Source organism: Camelina sativa, chromosome 14 (genome assembly GCF_000633955.1).
Source record: "Camelina sativa cultivar DH55 chromosome 14, Cs, whole genome shotgun sequence".
NCBI classification, from domain to species: domain Eukaryota; kingdom Viridiplantae; phylum Streptophyta; class Magnoliopsida; order Brassicales; family Brassicaceae; genus Camelina; species Camelina sativa.
Window position 1 is genome coordinate 14,093,006 of NC_025698.1, and position 14,364 is coordinate 14,107,369.

At 33.9% G+C, this 14,364-nt stretch overlaps 3 protein-coding genes across 3 annotated transcripts; all 3 read right to left on the minus strand.

Moving 5' to 3' along the window:
- LOC104741421 lies at positions 1,348-3,142 on the minus strand. The gene is made up of 5 exons (XM_010462286.2): positions 2,843-3,142; positions 2,231-2,594; positions 2,058-2,128; positions 1,753-1,851; positions 1,348-1,634 (listed from the first exon to the last, which is right to left on the minus strand). The coding sequence occupies exons 1-5, from the start codon at positions 3,053-3,055 to the stop codon at positions 1,536-1,538; spliced, it is 846 nt and encodes a 281-aa protein (XP_010460588.1). The 5' UTR covers positions 3,056-3,142; the 3' UTR covers positions 1,348-1,535.
- Positions 3,620-4,592, minus strand: LOC104741422 (UPF0426 protein At1g28150, chloroplastic-like). The gene is made up of 3 exons (XM_010462287.2): positions 4,404-4,592; positions 4,178-4,315; positions 3,620-3,987 (listed from the first exon to the last, which is right to left on the minus strand). The coding sequence occupies exons 1-3, from the start codon at positions 4,479-4,481 to the stop codon at positions 3,805-3,807; spliced, it is 399 nt and encodes a 132-aa protein (XP_010460589.1). The 5' UTR covers positions 4,482-4,592; the 3' UTR covers positions 3,620-3,804.
- Positions 6,039-7,011, minus strand: LOC104741423 (UPF0426 protein At1g28150, chloroplastic-like). Its single transcript, XM_010462288.2, has 3 exons — positions 6,823-7,011; positions 6,597-6,734; positions 6,039-6,406 (listed from the first exon to the last, which is right to left on the minus strand). Exons 1-3 carry the CDS (start codon positions 6,898-6,900, stop codon positions 6,224-6,226), a joined length of 399 nt encoding a protein of 132 aa, XP_010460590.1. The 5' UTR covers positions 6,901-7,011; the 3' UTR covers positions 6,039-6,223.

Sequence of the window (14,364 nt, forward strand, 5' to 3'; positions counted from 1 at the left end):
CGCGTGTGCGCCGTGTGTGTGTGTGTAAAGGGAGAGGTTAGAAGAAGGCCACGAGTGCAAAGAGGGAACAAAGAGGAAATAAGGAATTCAAACGTTCGGGCAGGGAAAGAAGAGACAAAAGGATAGAGAGAGACCCACAAAAGAAGACACGCGGATTGAGATTAGACACGACTCCTTCTTTTTCGTCCGCACGCAAATTGGAGTTCGTCCTCATATTGGTGGTAGGGACTCTTCTTTTAACACTTGCTCTTTCTTCATCGACCTCTCTCTCTCTCTTATCCAGCTTTTCTTGTCTCTCATATCTCCAATTCTAAAGAAAGAAACCTGATTTTGTAGAGATTATATGGAAAGATTATGTAGCTAGCATACAACTAACTTCAGCTATATGTTCATTTGGTTTGTGAAGTAAAGAGACACAAAAACCCTTCGCAATTATTGATTGATCATATAGTTGTCACAATTTGGTCAAACATAGCCATGCAAATAGTATACATTGGTCCAACTTATGCATACTTTGGATAATTTTGTAGTTATGTTAATAAATGACAAAACTCCTAGAAGATTGAGACAGAAAGCAACAAGACTGAAGAGAGAGACTGTCCATAATATTAGAGTGTCAAAGAGTAGACCATATTAGTCCTACTCTGTACACCGCATTTAACACCCCACTCGTGTGTCCTGTCTTTCAATTGCTTGTCCCGATTCACATTCAACGACAAAACCCTTATTTATTCCTAATTTCACGCTCTTTTGTTTGCAAACTTAACAACTCTTTTCTCAGCATTTCCCAATCTCCAATTCGGAAACCCACAAATATCGCAATCATTGTTCGCGGAAAAACACGCAATATTGATTGATTTTGCCACACATCAATCCATGGATTGAGACCTATGTTTTATTGCAGGATCATATTATCTTAATTGGGATAAGTCGTAACCATGGTCTTCTTCCTCCACCATGGCTAATAACAATTCCCCGATGGAATAACCAGTAGGTTTCTACTCAGAAGTGACTCCATGCGCCGGCAGTAGATCGTATGGAGCATAGCTTTCGCCATATACGGCAGTAACACACATACATGTCTCCTTAGTAAAATGCAACTCATAACTAGGGATTTTGGGTTGAAAGCCTGTGGACAACCTGGCCCGGTTCTGGATAGGTTGGCCCAAGCTAAAACCATATTTCATTTTTGTCACAAGAAAGTTTGGACCCGTTTCTTTGCAGTTTTCCAATACCAAATCCTATAAATCAAGGCCACATAAGGGACCGACTGATCCGGGTTAATCTATTACAACAGCCAGAAGATGGGATGCACCAACTCTAAATTAGGGAATGGTAAATTATGGCTTGGTGCACATGAAGATTTTGATAGCATTTGTATTGTCATTTATAAATCATGATAAAGACTACTAATCACAATCTACAGACTGTTCACGGTAAACATCTCTCCTCAGTAGTACATATATAATCTATGGATACAAAGATATTTACCTGTTCTTGAAGATGCTTAAAACATTCCGGTATCATTGAGAGTATTACCCCAACTTTTCTTGCTCTAGTTTTGTAACTACAGCCTTCTTCTCATCTTCCGAAAGAGACATGAACGTGAAAACAGATTTATCCCCAATATCATCCTTCAAAAAATCAAACCAGATGATAGATTATTGGTACTATGACATTTAGATACTTTCGTAAATAGAAAGACCTCCACGACAGCGTGTATATGCTAGTCTTCAATGAGGAACAGTGTACCTTTATAGGCTGAGTGAATTTTCTTCCAGCAAATACTAGAAAGAGCGCCATCCATGTTCCTAGCAACACCAGTTTTGCCTCATCATTCATCAGACCACTCTGCAAATTTCAATATACCAGTTTAAGTCATCCCAATCAAACAAATACCAAGATTCTCAATTTTAGTAAATGTGAAGCTTTCTCTTTAGAGAAATGATGCAGCAGTTTATTAGCTAAATTGGCCTTCTGATACGTTCTTATTTGATCTCAGGAATCTGGTTCAAGTTAACTAAAGAAGGATATCTTAATCAACGAAACTACTTTACCAAATGACCAAGAAGAACTGAAGGTATGATGAATGTAAGAAGGCCAGCTTCTAGTTTTCCGTAGCAGAGTCCTGCAGACAGAAATGCAAATCAAGAACATCAGTATGCTTACAAGTTACAAATATCAGGAAAAAAGCATTCTAAGTTCAAATGGAGAAGCAAGATTTTTAAACCTTCTTTGAAAACGAGGCCTGTGAGAGCAGCGAAAAGGGGACCAACAAACCAAACAGCAGTAGGATGATCAACGACATACTGAACCAAGTTATCACCGGCTGGTCTAGCAAGGGCTGCATAAGTGGCCAAGGAACCAGCAAAACCAAGCGCCCACAAAGCTTGAAGAGTCCTCTTAATCTCCGTGACATAAATATGAATAAGAAACAGAGATAGCCCCAAACCACTAGCACCAACGAAGTAAAACAAATCATGGTTTTGTTTGATTATTTCACTTAACCAAGAGTCTCCTGGTAAAAATGCAGCAGACGAAGCAGCTACAAAAGATGCAGCAGCAGTGACTAGTCCTGATCTGTACAGAACAACCTGAAATAGCAAAAAGGGTCAATCATCAAAACTTCCATTGAACAGGGCTTAACTACAAAGTTCCATAGTAACCTCTCCACTACATGATTATGAGAACATGAACCAAATTGGTCTAAAACTAACAAAAGGATTCAACTTGCATGTCAATGAGAACAAAGCACATCCCAAAATCTGAACTTTGAAGAACCCAAAAGCAACGAGATTAGTCTGAATTGAGTAGGAATCGTAAAGGAGAGAAGAGAAGCGACCTCTTTGACATCGGATTGCTCAACGGTCCAGGGACCGTAAACACCTTTGTAAACAGTTCCATCGACGGCTCCTTGTGAACCATCGCTCACAGCTCTGACGATAACCCTTCTTCCCTTTCTCACCCCACCTCTCGCTGTGAAACACGTCGGCGATTTGTAGAGATTAGCCGGCGGTGTGATGAGTGTCGTCGTCGATAACAAACGCGAGGCCATGGTCACGAATTGAATTCACAGAAGTCGTACCGGTTTGGTCTGGCATAGGCATACTGAAGATCAGAGGTGCCAAAGCGCGGCCGTTTTGGTTATGACGTGGTTCAGTTGAATTGGGTGTAAGAATCTTTATTCTTTCAGCTAATAGCCACACAAATAACTGAATAAGTTTTCCCAAGGCTACAAACACTATGGATGACAATTACATAGTAATTGTTAAATCTTTGTGTTCTCTAAGTTGTCAGATTTGACGCCTCATCTTTCTGACAATGCAAAACCCATGTTGTGTTAGCTTTTGATTTGATTCGACTGATCTTATAGCACTTGAGCAACAACATGAAGTATACTTATTACCTAAGACCTCTATCTTGAAGTCTTAATTCTTAGTAACATCAAAGAATGTTGTTAGCATCTTATGTTGAAGGAGAAGAAACCTGAATCTCATCATTTACAATGATCGAATCCGTTGCCTTCCTAACTCAGCTCCGGATCCTAATGTAACCAAGATTTTGGTTTTGGCTAAATTTGTGCATAAGAGTTGAGTAAAAGACACATCATAACAAGTTATAGATATCAAGATGAAGCATTATTCTTTGGATTTCTGTTTCTTTTTACATAAAGAAGACAAGGTTACATTACAAAAGATCCTCGCAGATGGTCACTGCAGAACCAAAATCACAGTTGCGGTAAAAGAATTGACTTTGGTGTAACGAGAAGAGACAGGGAGATATCATTCTAATAGAACGCAGACCTCATTCAATCTCAATCTGTTGAGGAGCTTCTTCGTCATTGGAGACCGTCCCATCCGCATCAACTCCCTCTTCCATAATACCGGAAGCTTCAACAGTTCGGGTCACCCAATCTTTGAGCGGCTCTTCGTTTAAATCAAGTCTTAAAAGCCCAGCAAACATCCCACCCACAAATGCAATTGGCTCCTACAAAACAACCACATTGCAATAACAGAGCATTAGATTAGATGCATCAAAATATCATCATATCCAATTTGGCAACACATAAAACACACACAAACAATGTAAACACTTAACTACTACTACTCCAAGATTGATCAAGAATACAAAATCACATCAAGAAATTGGCATACAATTCAACATCAAAAGAGAGTACCTTGAGAGCCTCGGAGAGAATGGGTTCTTGAGGGAGATTGAAACAACGTGGTTTGGAAATTAGGGTTCTACGGGTCGGAGGAGATGATAACTCATGAGGACGACGCCAAAGCTCACAGCTTTTCACTCCGGCGGAGAACTGAATTGTGACCCACAAAAGAGAATTTGTTAATTAATTAGAGACAATCAAAAATCAGAAGACGAAGAACAAAGACATACATACATACCTGGTGACGATGGTGGAGCTGAGAGACGACAAGGAGCGAGGAGGAAGGGGGACAAGTACAGGTTAGGACAAAACCCATCGCTTCTTCTCTTTCTTCTTCCCTCGGCTCTCTGAAGTTATCTCAAGAGACTTGAAACCAAACCAAACCCACTGCGAGATTTCTGAAAAATTGTGGATTTGGGTTATATGACGTTGTCTTGTCTTGTCCGTATAATAAAACACGATTTACCCAATTTTACTCGAATTGAAATAATTTGTTTTGGTTTACAACAATTATTTTGATTTGAATTTTTCTGTTTAACAATCTTTATAGTATACAATGATGAAAATTTGTGACATTTTTCAATCCATAAATCACATCAGTAGTTTGCTTCTCTAATGTGATATAAGAAAAAAAAACAAACAAACAAAACATGTAATAAATGAACAATTGTTATAAGATTTTGTGATTATGATTGGTGGTAGGTACATGCAATGCCTAAGGTTCTAACTTGTGAGCAATTGAACAATTTTCACTCATGTGTGAATGGTTGCAGCGGTTGGGATGGACAAATTCGTCTGCGGACTGAACCGTTTTTTATTTACCATTCAGCAAATGTAATCCGCAGTGGTGCGATCTAAATAAACCAGAGACAAGACCGTTGTGGACCAACTGTGGACAATTTTTGCATACAAATAGAATTGGTCCGCAGCGATCTGTAGTCCACCCAAAAATAAAGCGGTCCAGACTGCAAACGGATTTGACCGCCCTGACCGCAATTACTATTCAAACCCATAGAATTACATTTTCTAATTTGTTTGAGACTTATAAAAGCATTAAATTTTTATGACATCATAAAGTACTAATCATACACAATATGTATACACTTATTATACGATGTATCTCTTGTTTACTTTTGTTTCTTCGATAATGAACATGTTCAAGTTCATGCGACTAATCATAAAAGCATTCGAATAGTCAATATGAAGCGCCAGTACAGAATTAAAATAAGAGAACGATAACCAATACTACTAGTTTTCTATAGCAAAGTTTCTATAATATAGATATAAATCGCTTTCTTTTTTAGTCCTCGTGAAATCATGTATATAGTTAAATATCCCATAAATCATGATTATACCGAAATGAAAAATAATCATTTGGATCCGAGAGATTGCAAGCCTGCAATCATGAGTATTGTAAAGCATGTGATTAGCCCATCATTTGATCAAGTGGCACATTTATTCATTCATAGGAAAAAGAAACTCGATCTTGTATAAATGAAAAACATATAAATCCGAAAACAGAGTTAAAGGAAGTTCACATATTAGTTCCGTTTTTAAAAAGAAGATAGTTATACACTTATTATAGCTCTTGCAGTTGTTTTCTCACTCTTTTCATCATATGTTTAACTCAATACTCATATGTATTATATATGTAGTCGTTTCAATGCGATTTAAGAAAAACATTATAACATTTTTCATAAACAAAGGTCACTAACATAAATATGATCAAGCAACGGCTTTACAACACTAACATATCAATATTAGAAAGTAACCTACGCGATGCGTAGATTTTGTATGTATTATTAATTTGAAATAAAAAATGAACTTTCTATTCAATTATATACGAAATGTACATGTANATCATAACAAGTTATAGATATCAAGATGAAGCATTATTCTTTGGATTTCTGTTTCTTTTTACATAAAGAAGACAAGGTTACATTACAAAAGATCCTCGCAGATGGTCACTGCAGAACCAAAATCACAGTTGCGGTAAAAGAATTGACTTTGGTGTAACGAGAAGAGACAGGGAGATATCATTCTAATAGAACGCAGACCTCATTCAATCTCAATCTGTTGAGGAGCTTCTTCGTCATTGGAGACCGTCCCATCCGCATCAACTCCCTCTTCCATAATACCGGAAGCTTCAACAGTTCGGGTCACCCAATCTTTGAGCGGCTCTTCGTTTAAATCAAGTCTTAAAAGCCCAGCAAACATCCCACCCACAAATGCAATTGGCTCCTACAAAACAACCACATTGCAATAACAGAGCATTAGATTAGATGCATCAAAATATCATCATATCCAATTTGGCAACACATAAAACACACACAAACAATGTAAACACTTAACTACTACTACTCCAAGATTGATCAAGAATACAAAATCACATCAAGAAATTGGCATACAATTCAACATCAAAAGAGAGTACCTTGAGAGCCTCGGAGAGAATGGGTTCTTGAGGGAGATTGAAACAACGTGGTTTGGAAATTAGGGTTCTACGGGTCGGAGGAGATGATAACTCATGAGGACGACGCCAAAGCTCACAGCTTTTCACTCCGGCGGAGAACTGAATTGTGACCCACAAAAGAGAATTTGTTAATTAATTAGAGACAATCAAAAATCAGAAGACGAAGAACAAAGACATACATACATACCTGGTGACGATGGTGGAGCTGAGAGACGACAAGGAGCGAGGAGGAAGGGGGACAAGTACAGGTTAGGACAAAACCCATCGCTTCTTCTCTTTCTTCTTCCCTCGGCTCTCTGAAGTTATCTCAAGAGACTTGAAACCAAACCAAACCCACTGCGAGATTTCTGAAAAATTGTGGATTTGGGTTATATGACGTTGTCTTGTCTTGTCCGTATAATAAAACACGATTTACCCAATTTTACTCGAATTGAAATAATTTGTTTTGGTTTACAACAATTATTTTGATTTGAATTTTTCTGTTTAACAATCTTTATAGTATACAATGATGAAAATTTGTGACATTTTTCAATCCATAAATCACATCAGTAGTTTGCTTCTCTAATGTGATATAAGAAAAAAAAACAAACAAACAAAACATGTAATAAATGAACAATTGTTATAAGATTTTGTGATTATGATTGGTGGTAGGTACATGCAATGCCTAAGGTTCTAACTTGTGAGCAATTGAACAATTTTCACTCATGTGTGAATGGTTGCAGCGGTTGGGATGGACAAATTCGTCTGCGGACTGAACCGTTTTTTATTTACCATTCAGCAAATGTAATCCGCAGTGGTGCGATCTAAATAAACCAGAGACAAGACCGTTGTGGACCAACTGTGGACAATTTTTGCATACAAATAGAATTGGTCCGCAGCGATCTGTAGTCCACCCAAAAATAAAGCGGTCCAGACTGCAAACGGATTTGACCGCCCTGACCGCAATTACTATTCAAACCCATAGAATTACATTTTCTAATTTGTTTGAGACTTATAAAAGCATTAAATTTTTATGACATCATAAAGTACTAATCATACACAATATGTATACACTTATTATACGATGTATCTCTTGTTTACTTTTGTTTCTTCGATAATGAACATGTTCAAGTTCATGCGACTAATCATAAAAGCATTCGAATAGTCAATATGAAGCGCCAGTACAGAATTAAAATAAGAGAACGATAACCAATACTACTAGTTTTCTATAGCAAAGTTTCTATAATATAGATATAAATCGCTTTCTTTTTTAGTCCTCGTGAAATCATGTATATAGTTAAATATCCCATAAATCATGATTATACCGAAATGAAAAATAATCATTTGGATCCGAGAGATTGCAAGCCTGCAATCATGAGTATTGTAAAGCATGTGATTAGCCCATCATTTGATCAAGTGGCACATTTATTCATTCATAGGAAAAAGAAACTCGATCTTGTATAAATGAAAAACATATAAATCCGAAAACAGAGTTAAAGGAAGTTCACATATTAGTTCCGTTTTTAAAAAGAAGATAGTTATACACTTATTATAGCTCTTGCAGTTGTTTTCTCACTCTTTTCATCATATGTTTAACTCAATACTCATATGTATTATATATGTAGTCGTTTCAATGCGATTTAAGAAAAACATTATAACATTTTTCATAAACAAAGGTCACTAACATAAATATGATCAAGCAACGGCTTTACAACACTAACATATCAATATTAGAAAGTAACCTACGCGATGCGTAGATTTTGTATGTATTATTAATTTGAAATAAAAAATGAACTTTCTATTCAATTATATACGAAATGTACATGTAATTGTTATGTAATTGTTACTATATGTATTGAAAATTAATTTTTATAATATTACGATTAACTACAATATTTTAATATATATTTGTTATATGATGCTTCATAAAAGAGTCATTTTGAGATAGAGTAATTTTTTTTAAATACACAGTATTATTGAAAATATTTAAACAATATATTACTATAATAATAGGACCATTGTTTAATTTACCGCAAAATCAATTTAATTTGGTATTTTTATTAAGTAATTAAGATAAATTATATTTATTTACACTTTTGTTTTTTGTTTTGTTGGAAAAAACTGATAATTAGTCAAAAAAGTAAATTGTACGACCTTACTATATAATTACTTTGATAGATAATTTAATGTTGTTCTATATATTAATTTTACTTTCATCATCTAAAAGTAATACTTAACAATAAATAATTTAAAAAGAAATACCTTCTCTTGTAATCTATTTTCAGTAATATCCTTATATATATACAAAATAACTAAAATATAAACCCTAAACACCAAATAATAAACATTATAATAGTAAACATTATCTCTCTGTCACTCTTGAATTAACTTGCCTCAACTTTTTATGTTTTTTAAATGATTTCATAAATAAAACATTTATAAATTTTATACTATGGAGTATTGATGTACCATTTTTTCCATTGCTTGCTTTTTCTACGACTCACTTTACAACTTTTATTTTGCTCGGTCCAAACTTTTGAAGTGCCTTTGATATGCCTCCATCTTCATGGATAGTGATTCTCCGCAATCCAGCCTGGCCAATATTGTTATATGAAACAAAATCCCTTTTCATCCAACAAAATGAAAATGTTGCCATAAATCATATTTCGACCTTATTTCCATTTATCATTAATTTTTTTTCAACATATAATTGACAAGGCCCGATTCATAGCCAATCCCTACTAAGCGGGATAACATGACATAGTGGAATCGAAGTCTGGTGGAATCGGTCGCAGAGGTGGTGTTGTAACTACTTGACTAATAAAAACTTCCCATCATTGAAGATTTCAAAAATTATGTGGGACTGTATTAGACAATACTCCCTCTGTTCCTGATTAATCCATATTTTAGAATTTTCAAACATATTAAAAACTGACTTTACTTGCATTATTTATTTGTGATTATCGAATTTCAACCAAGAATATTCAGTTCTTTTTTTTAAGTTTACAATTGTTATTAATTACTTATTAAAAATATATAGAAAAACTAAAAATTGTTTTTTCTGCAACATTTGTTTTTCTCTAGAAAATGGATTAATAAGGGATGGATGGAGTAGATTTTAGTGAGAAAAATATATTGTGACTATTATAATATACATATTATTTGATGGTTTTTAAACATAATATAAATTTGTGGTCTAAGGTTGTTTAGTCTGCTTGTTCTCCGGAACTCGCTTGGCTCCTTTCTCGATAAGATGTTAAAACAAACACATAAACCCAAAATAAAGACGTTTAACAAATTCTCAGGAAAGTTAAAATAATTGCTACATATATAAAAACCAAGAGTAAATTTTGATAAAAAAAAGTAAATAAAGGAATTCAGATTAAAATTTGGTTAATCATTTTTTTAAAGAATCTAATTTCTTGTATCTTGAGAAGACTTTAGCTGAGCCTTTAATATCTATTGATTTCATTCCATGGCTTCTATATAATAGAGTTCTGTTGTAACATCTGCGAACCAATTATTGGTTTTCTGGGATGGGTGTCGATCGACACTATGGTGGTGTCGGTCGACACCAATGTTATCTGGTTCGATCAGATTGATTTAATCGTCTATTTTGGTCGGTTTGGTTAAACCACAGAACCGGACTATTAAGTGGGAAAAACGACCTAGGTCGTGTTATGGTGTTTGTCTCGCCGTTTTTAGAGAAAACAAAGAGAGAAAATTGTTCTTGAGGTTCTAGAGAGAGATTGTGAGATTTCAAGGCTTTGTGGGTGAGATCTTGCTGTGGGAGTGAGGATGCAAGGCTAGGAACGTGTTGGAAGCTTGCTGGGAGTGTGAGATTCGTTCATTGTTGGTCAGAATCTTCCTGCAGAAAGGTGAGTGCATGACCATGGCTTATCTAAGGTAAGATCTCTGTTTTTGTGATATTGTGTGTTGTTTGATTGTTTTTTTTGGTTGTTTGTGAGTTTTTCGTAGCTCCTGAGGCTTGGATTCGTTCCTGGGATCGTGTGGAACGAAAAGGAGAAGTTTGGAGGCGAGATTCGGAGGTTCTGTTCGAAGAAAATCACTGCTCGGGAGTGGTGTCGGTCGACACCAATATGGTGTCGGTCGACACCAACGCGAGGATGGCTCGGGGACTTAGCGAATGTCGGTCGACACCATGTGGAGGTGTCAGTCGACACCGTTAGGGTTTCAGGAGTGTCGAGCAGGTGTCGGTCGACACCCAAGTGATGTCAGTCGACACCAGATGTCCAGTGTCGGTCGACACCTTCGGGTATCGGTCGACACCCCTTTCTGACAGTAACCGGATTGTGTCGGTCGCTTTGTGCATGTTCCTGGTTTGTTTTATTGTTGTTGTTTGTGGCATGAGAGATCTTATTGCTTGTGTGTATAGACCAGTAGATGGGAGGATTGCCTCACTGAGTGTTTATCAAATACTCATGCATCTCAATTTGTGTTTGCGGTGCAGGTAAAGGCAAAGTGTGATCGTGGAATCAAAGTAATGAAGAGGAGGATGTTCTAGGGACTCGATTGGATGTTGTCTGGCATTGTTAGGTTGCTAGAGTTGGGTCTTTAGAACTTGCTAGGTTGCTGGTTCCTTGTTTCCTGTTGTTTGATATTGGAATGGTTATGTTTTGGGTATTGGTTATTTATTATTGGATATTATTGGATTATTGGATTATTGGTATTGTTATCCGCTGTTGAATGTGTTTGTGGTTAGGTGGCTAGTGGGTATAGGACCACTAGTTGTAGATTATTATTATTATTATTATTATTATTATTATTATTATTATTATTATTATTATTATTATTATTATTATTATTATTATTATTATTATTATTATCTATTAATTAAAAAAAAACGGGTCAAGTCGTTTCATTTGCTAGCTTCACTAAGCTATAAATCTACAAAAATAAAAATAATAAATAACATATCAAACTGTAATTTGATCGTTAACAAATTTGATTACGAAACTGGGAAACAAAATTATTTTACAAAATGTACCTTGTCAATGCATCTATGTAACTATTCTACCAAAAATAAAATGCGTCTACGTAACTATAAAGTTGGAAAATACTTGGCCATGTTTTTTACTCTTCTTCTCATCTGTGAAACACAAATACACATGAAATATATCTTGATTATGGAGAGAAAGGGTATATATATTTTGGTTTATTATAAGGATCCCTTGCTAGACATCAAACCTCTGTTTGGATCATCAAGGATTGGAGAAGGGTACCATCATAATCAAGAAACATGACGATCTTTTTTTCTCTTGCAGCGTTGATGATATATGTTATAGCATGTCTAGAATTTGAGAGTAAATTTGAGTCTTAAGTATTTAAGTAATGTCTACATATGGCTATATATACGTACGCGATTTGAATGTTAGATAGATGTTAATCTTAGGTTCAAAATATTTTATTAACAGTTACAAATTTGGGAATTATGGAATTTGGTGTCATAACTTTTGTAACATAAATATTTGCAAACGAAAATCTTTTCATTAGACTAAATACACTTCAATGCACGGTTATTGAAAGTATACTCTCTTTAATGCATAGTAAAAGCAATTTGTAACCCACTACATAATATTAAATATAATTTTTTCATATATTTTCCATATAAGAAATAATCAAATTTAATGATTTAATTAATACTATTTTAAATATATCATTTACAATTTTCTAATGAAATAAATAGATAGAAAGTCAACATATATGAAAATCTTCTTTTATATATATATGAGATTTGAACATGACAACCATTCTGAAATGCTCTTGATAAGATCGATTTTATGTTGATGTGTATTGATATAAAAGGAAAAGCTATTGTTGTGTAATTTATCATAATTTAATAGGATTTTAGTGGAAGTGTGGAGCTGACTAACTTTATTGCCTACTAAATTAACGAAAGAAAATATTATATGATTCTAAAACGTGTAAAAAATAAAGTTTATAAAATTACATAAAAGCTTAATCATAATCATGTATTTAAACTATTTCATTTCTCATCCAAAATATGGTTTTTATTATGATATTTCTTTTATTATAAAATAGTGTGTGTTTTTTTCACTTTAAAGGATGAAAGACAAATTAAATAAAATGTAAGAAAAATGTGTAAAGTAGGTGTATCAAATATCAGTTATTTATTAGTAAAATGTTATAGAATATTATATTTTGTATCATATATATAATATGAGATTTTACTATAAAATAATATGATTTTGTTTGACAAAAGAACTTAAGATATAAAAGTGGATTAAAAAATATATGTCAACTGTACCAACATTAAGAAAAAAAAAATGATTATTTAGAATTAGAAATGATATAAATTTATTTTAAAATAATAAAATGTGAGATTTTACTATAAAATAATCTGATTTTGTTTGACAAAAGAACTTAAGATATAAAAGTGGATTAAAAAATATATGTCAACTGTACCAACATTAAGAAAAAAAATATGATTATTTAGAATTAGAAATGATATAAATTTGTTTTAAAAGAATAAAATGGAAATAAAAAATCACAGATGTCACTAAAAGAAAATGCCAAATGTTGGAATGTGAGTAAAAAACCTTCACATATTATATAAGATTTTTGCTATTAATACTGCTTTGCTGTATATATGTACGGTTGTTTATATAAATCAATGAAGAATTAATTTTATTGGTAAAAACGTCGCAAATGTAACACTTGCTTTGGATATGTGCAAATTGTTTGCTAACATGTCATCATACCAATTGATAATACAAATCTGTCACTGAAAAATCTAGTCTTTGGTTTGCAAACAATAATCTTCGTCGTTTATTAACACTGGATTTTCGCTGGAAATATGTATTTGTAAGGTATGCACGTATTTGTCATGTTTATTTATGTTCTGTTGGAGAATCATTGTGTTTAATATATCATAGTTATGTCGTCACAAGTCTGCCAAATGAGTTTATATATCATCACTAAACCGTTGATAAATTGTAACTAGTAGTGCATGTGTCACAATGCTTCAACCAATGAGCAAGTAAATGTCAATTATTGTATGATAAGGAATGTAGTCTGACCTCAACTGACATGCATCTATATAACTCATATAAAATGCCAAATTTAAGTATATCCAATTGGACAAAGATAAGCCGATTTAGGATGACGAAAAATATACTTACGATCTAGGATGATAAGCTAATGAATTTTCAGACTGCAAAAATTATTTTCTTAATTTTTTTATTGATATAAAAAATGTAAGTTGATTGGGAGATTTTAATATTATCAAAGTTCATAATTGAAAGCCAAAAACATATATTATAACTACAAGTGATGATACGTAGGCACAAAGAATCTCACGTTCCTTAAAAATAATAGCAGGCTTAAAGAGAAAAAAAAATAAAGAAACGAAAGATTAGCGAACGAAAAAGAAAAAAAATCCATTGCAGATTGGTTCATTCATAGTCCTACATGATTCACTAGGGCCAATCCTAAAAGTCACTAACTCATTTCACTTTCACTTATGATTAGATGGTGATGATCATCTGATTTTGCACATTTCCATGTGACCCACTTTTCTGTATCTTAAAAAAATTCCAAAAGGACCTTTAGAATAAAAGAGAGGGCCCCTACACACACACATACTGAAGGTGATCTCATCTATTTAAACGAACCCAAATTCATTCTTCAAACATAACCATATCCATCATTTCTAATTATCTCTCTATATCATTTCACATATTGAGTGTTTGAGAAAATATAATTAACT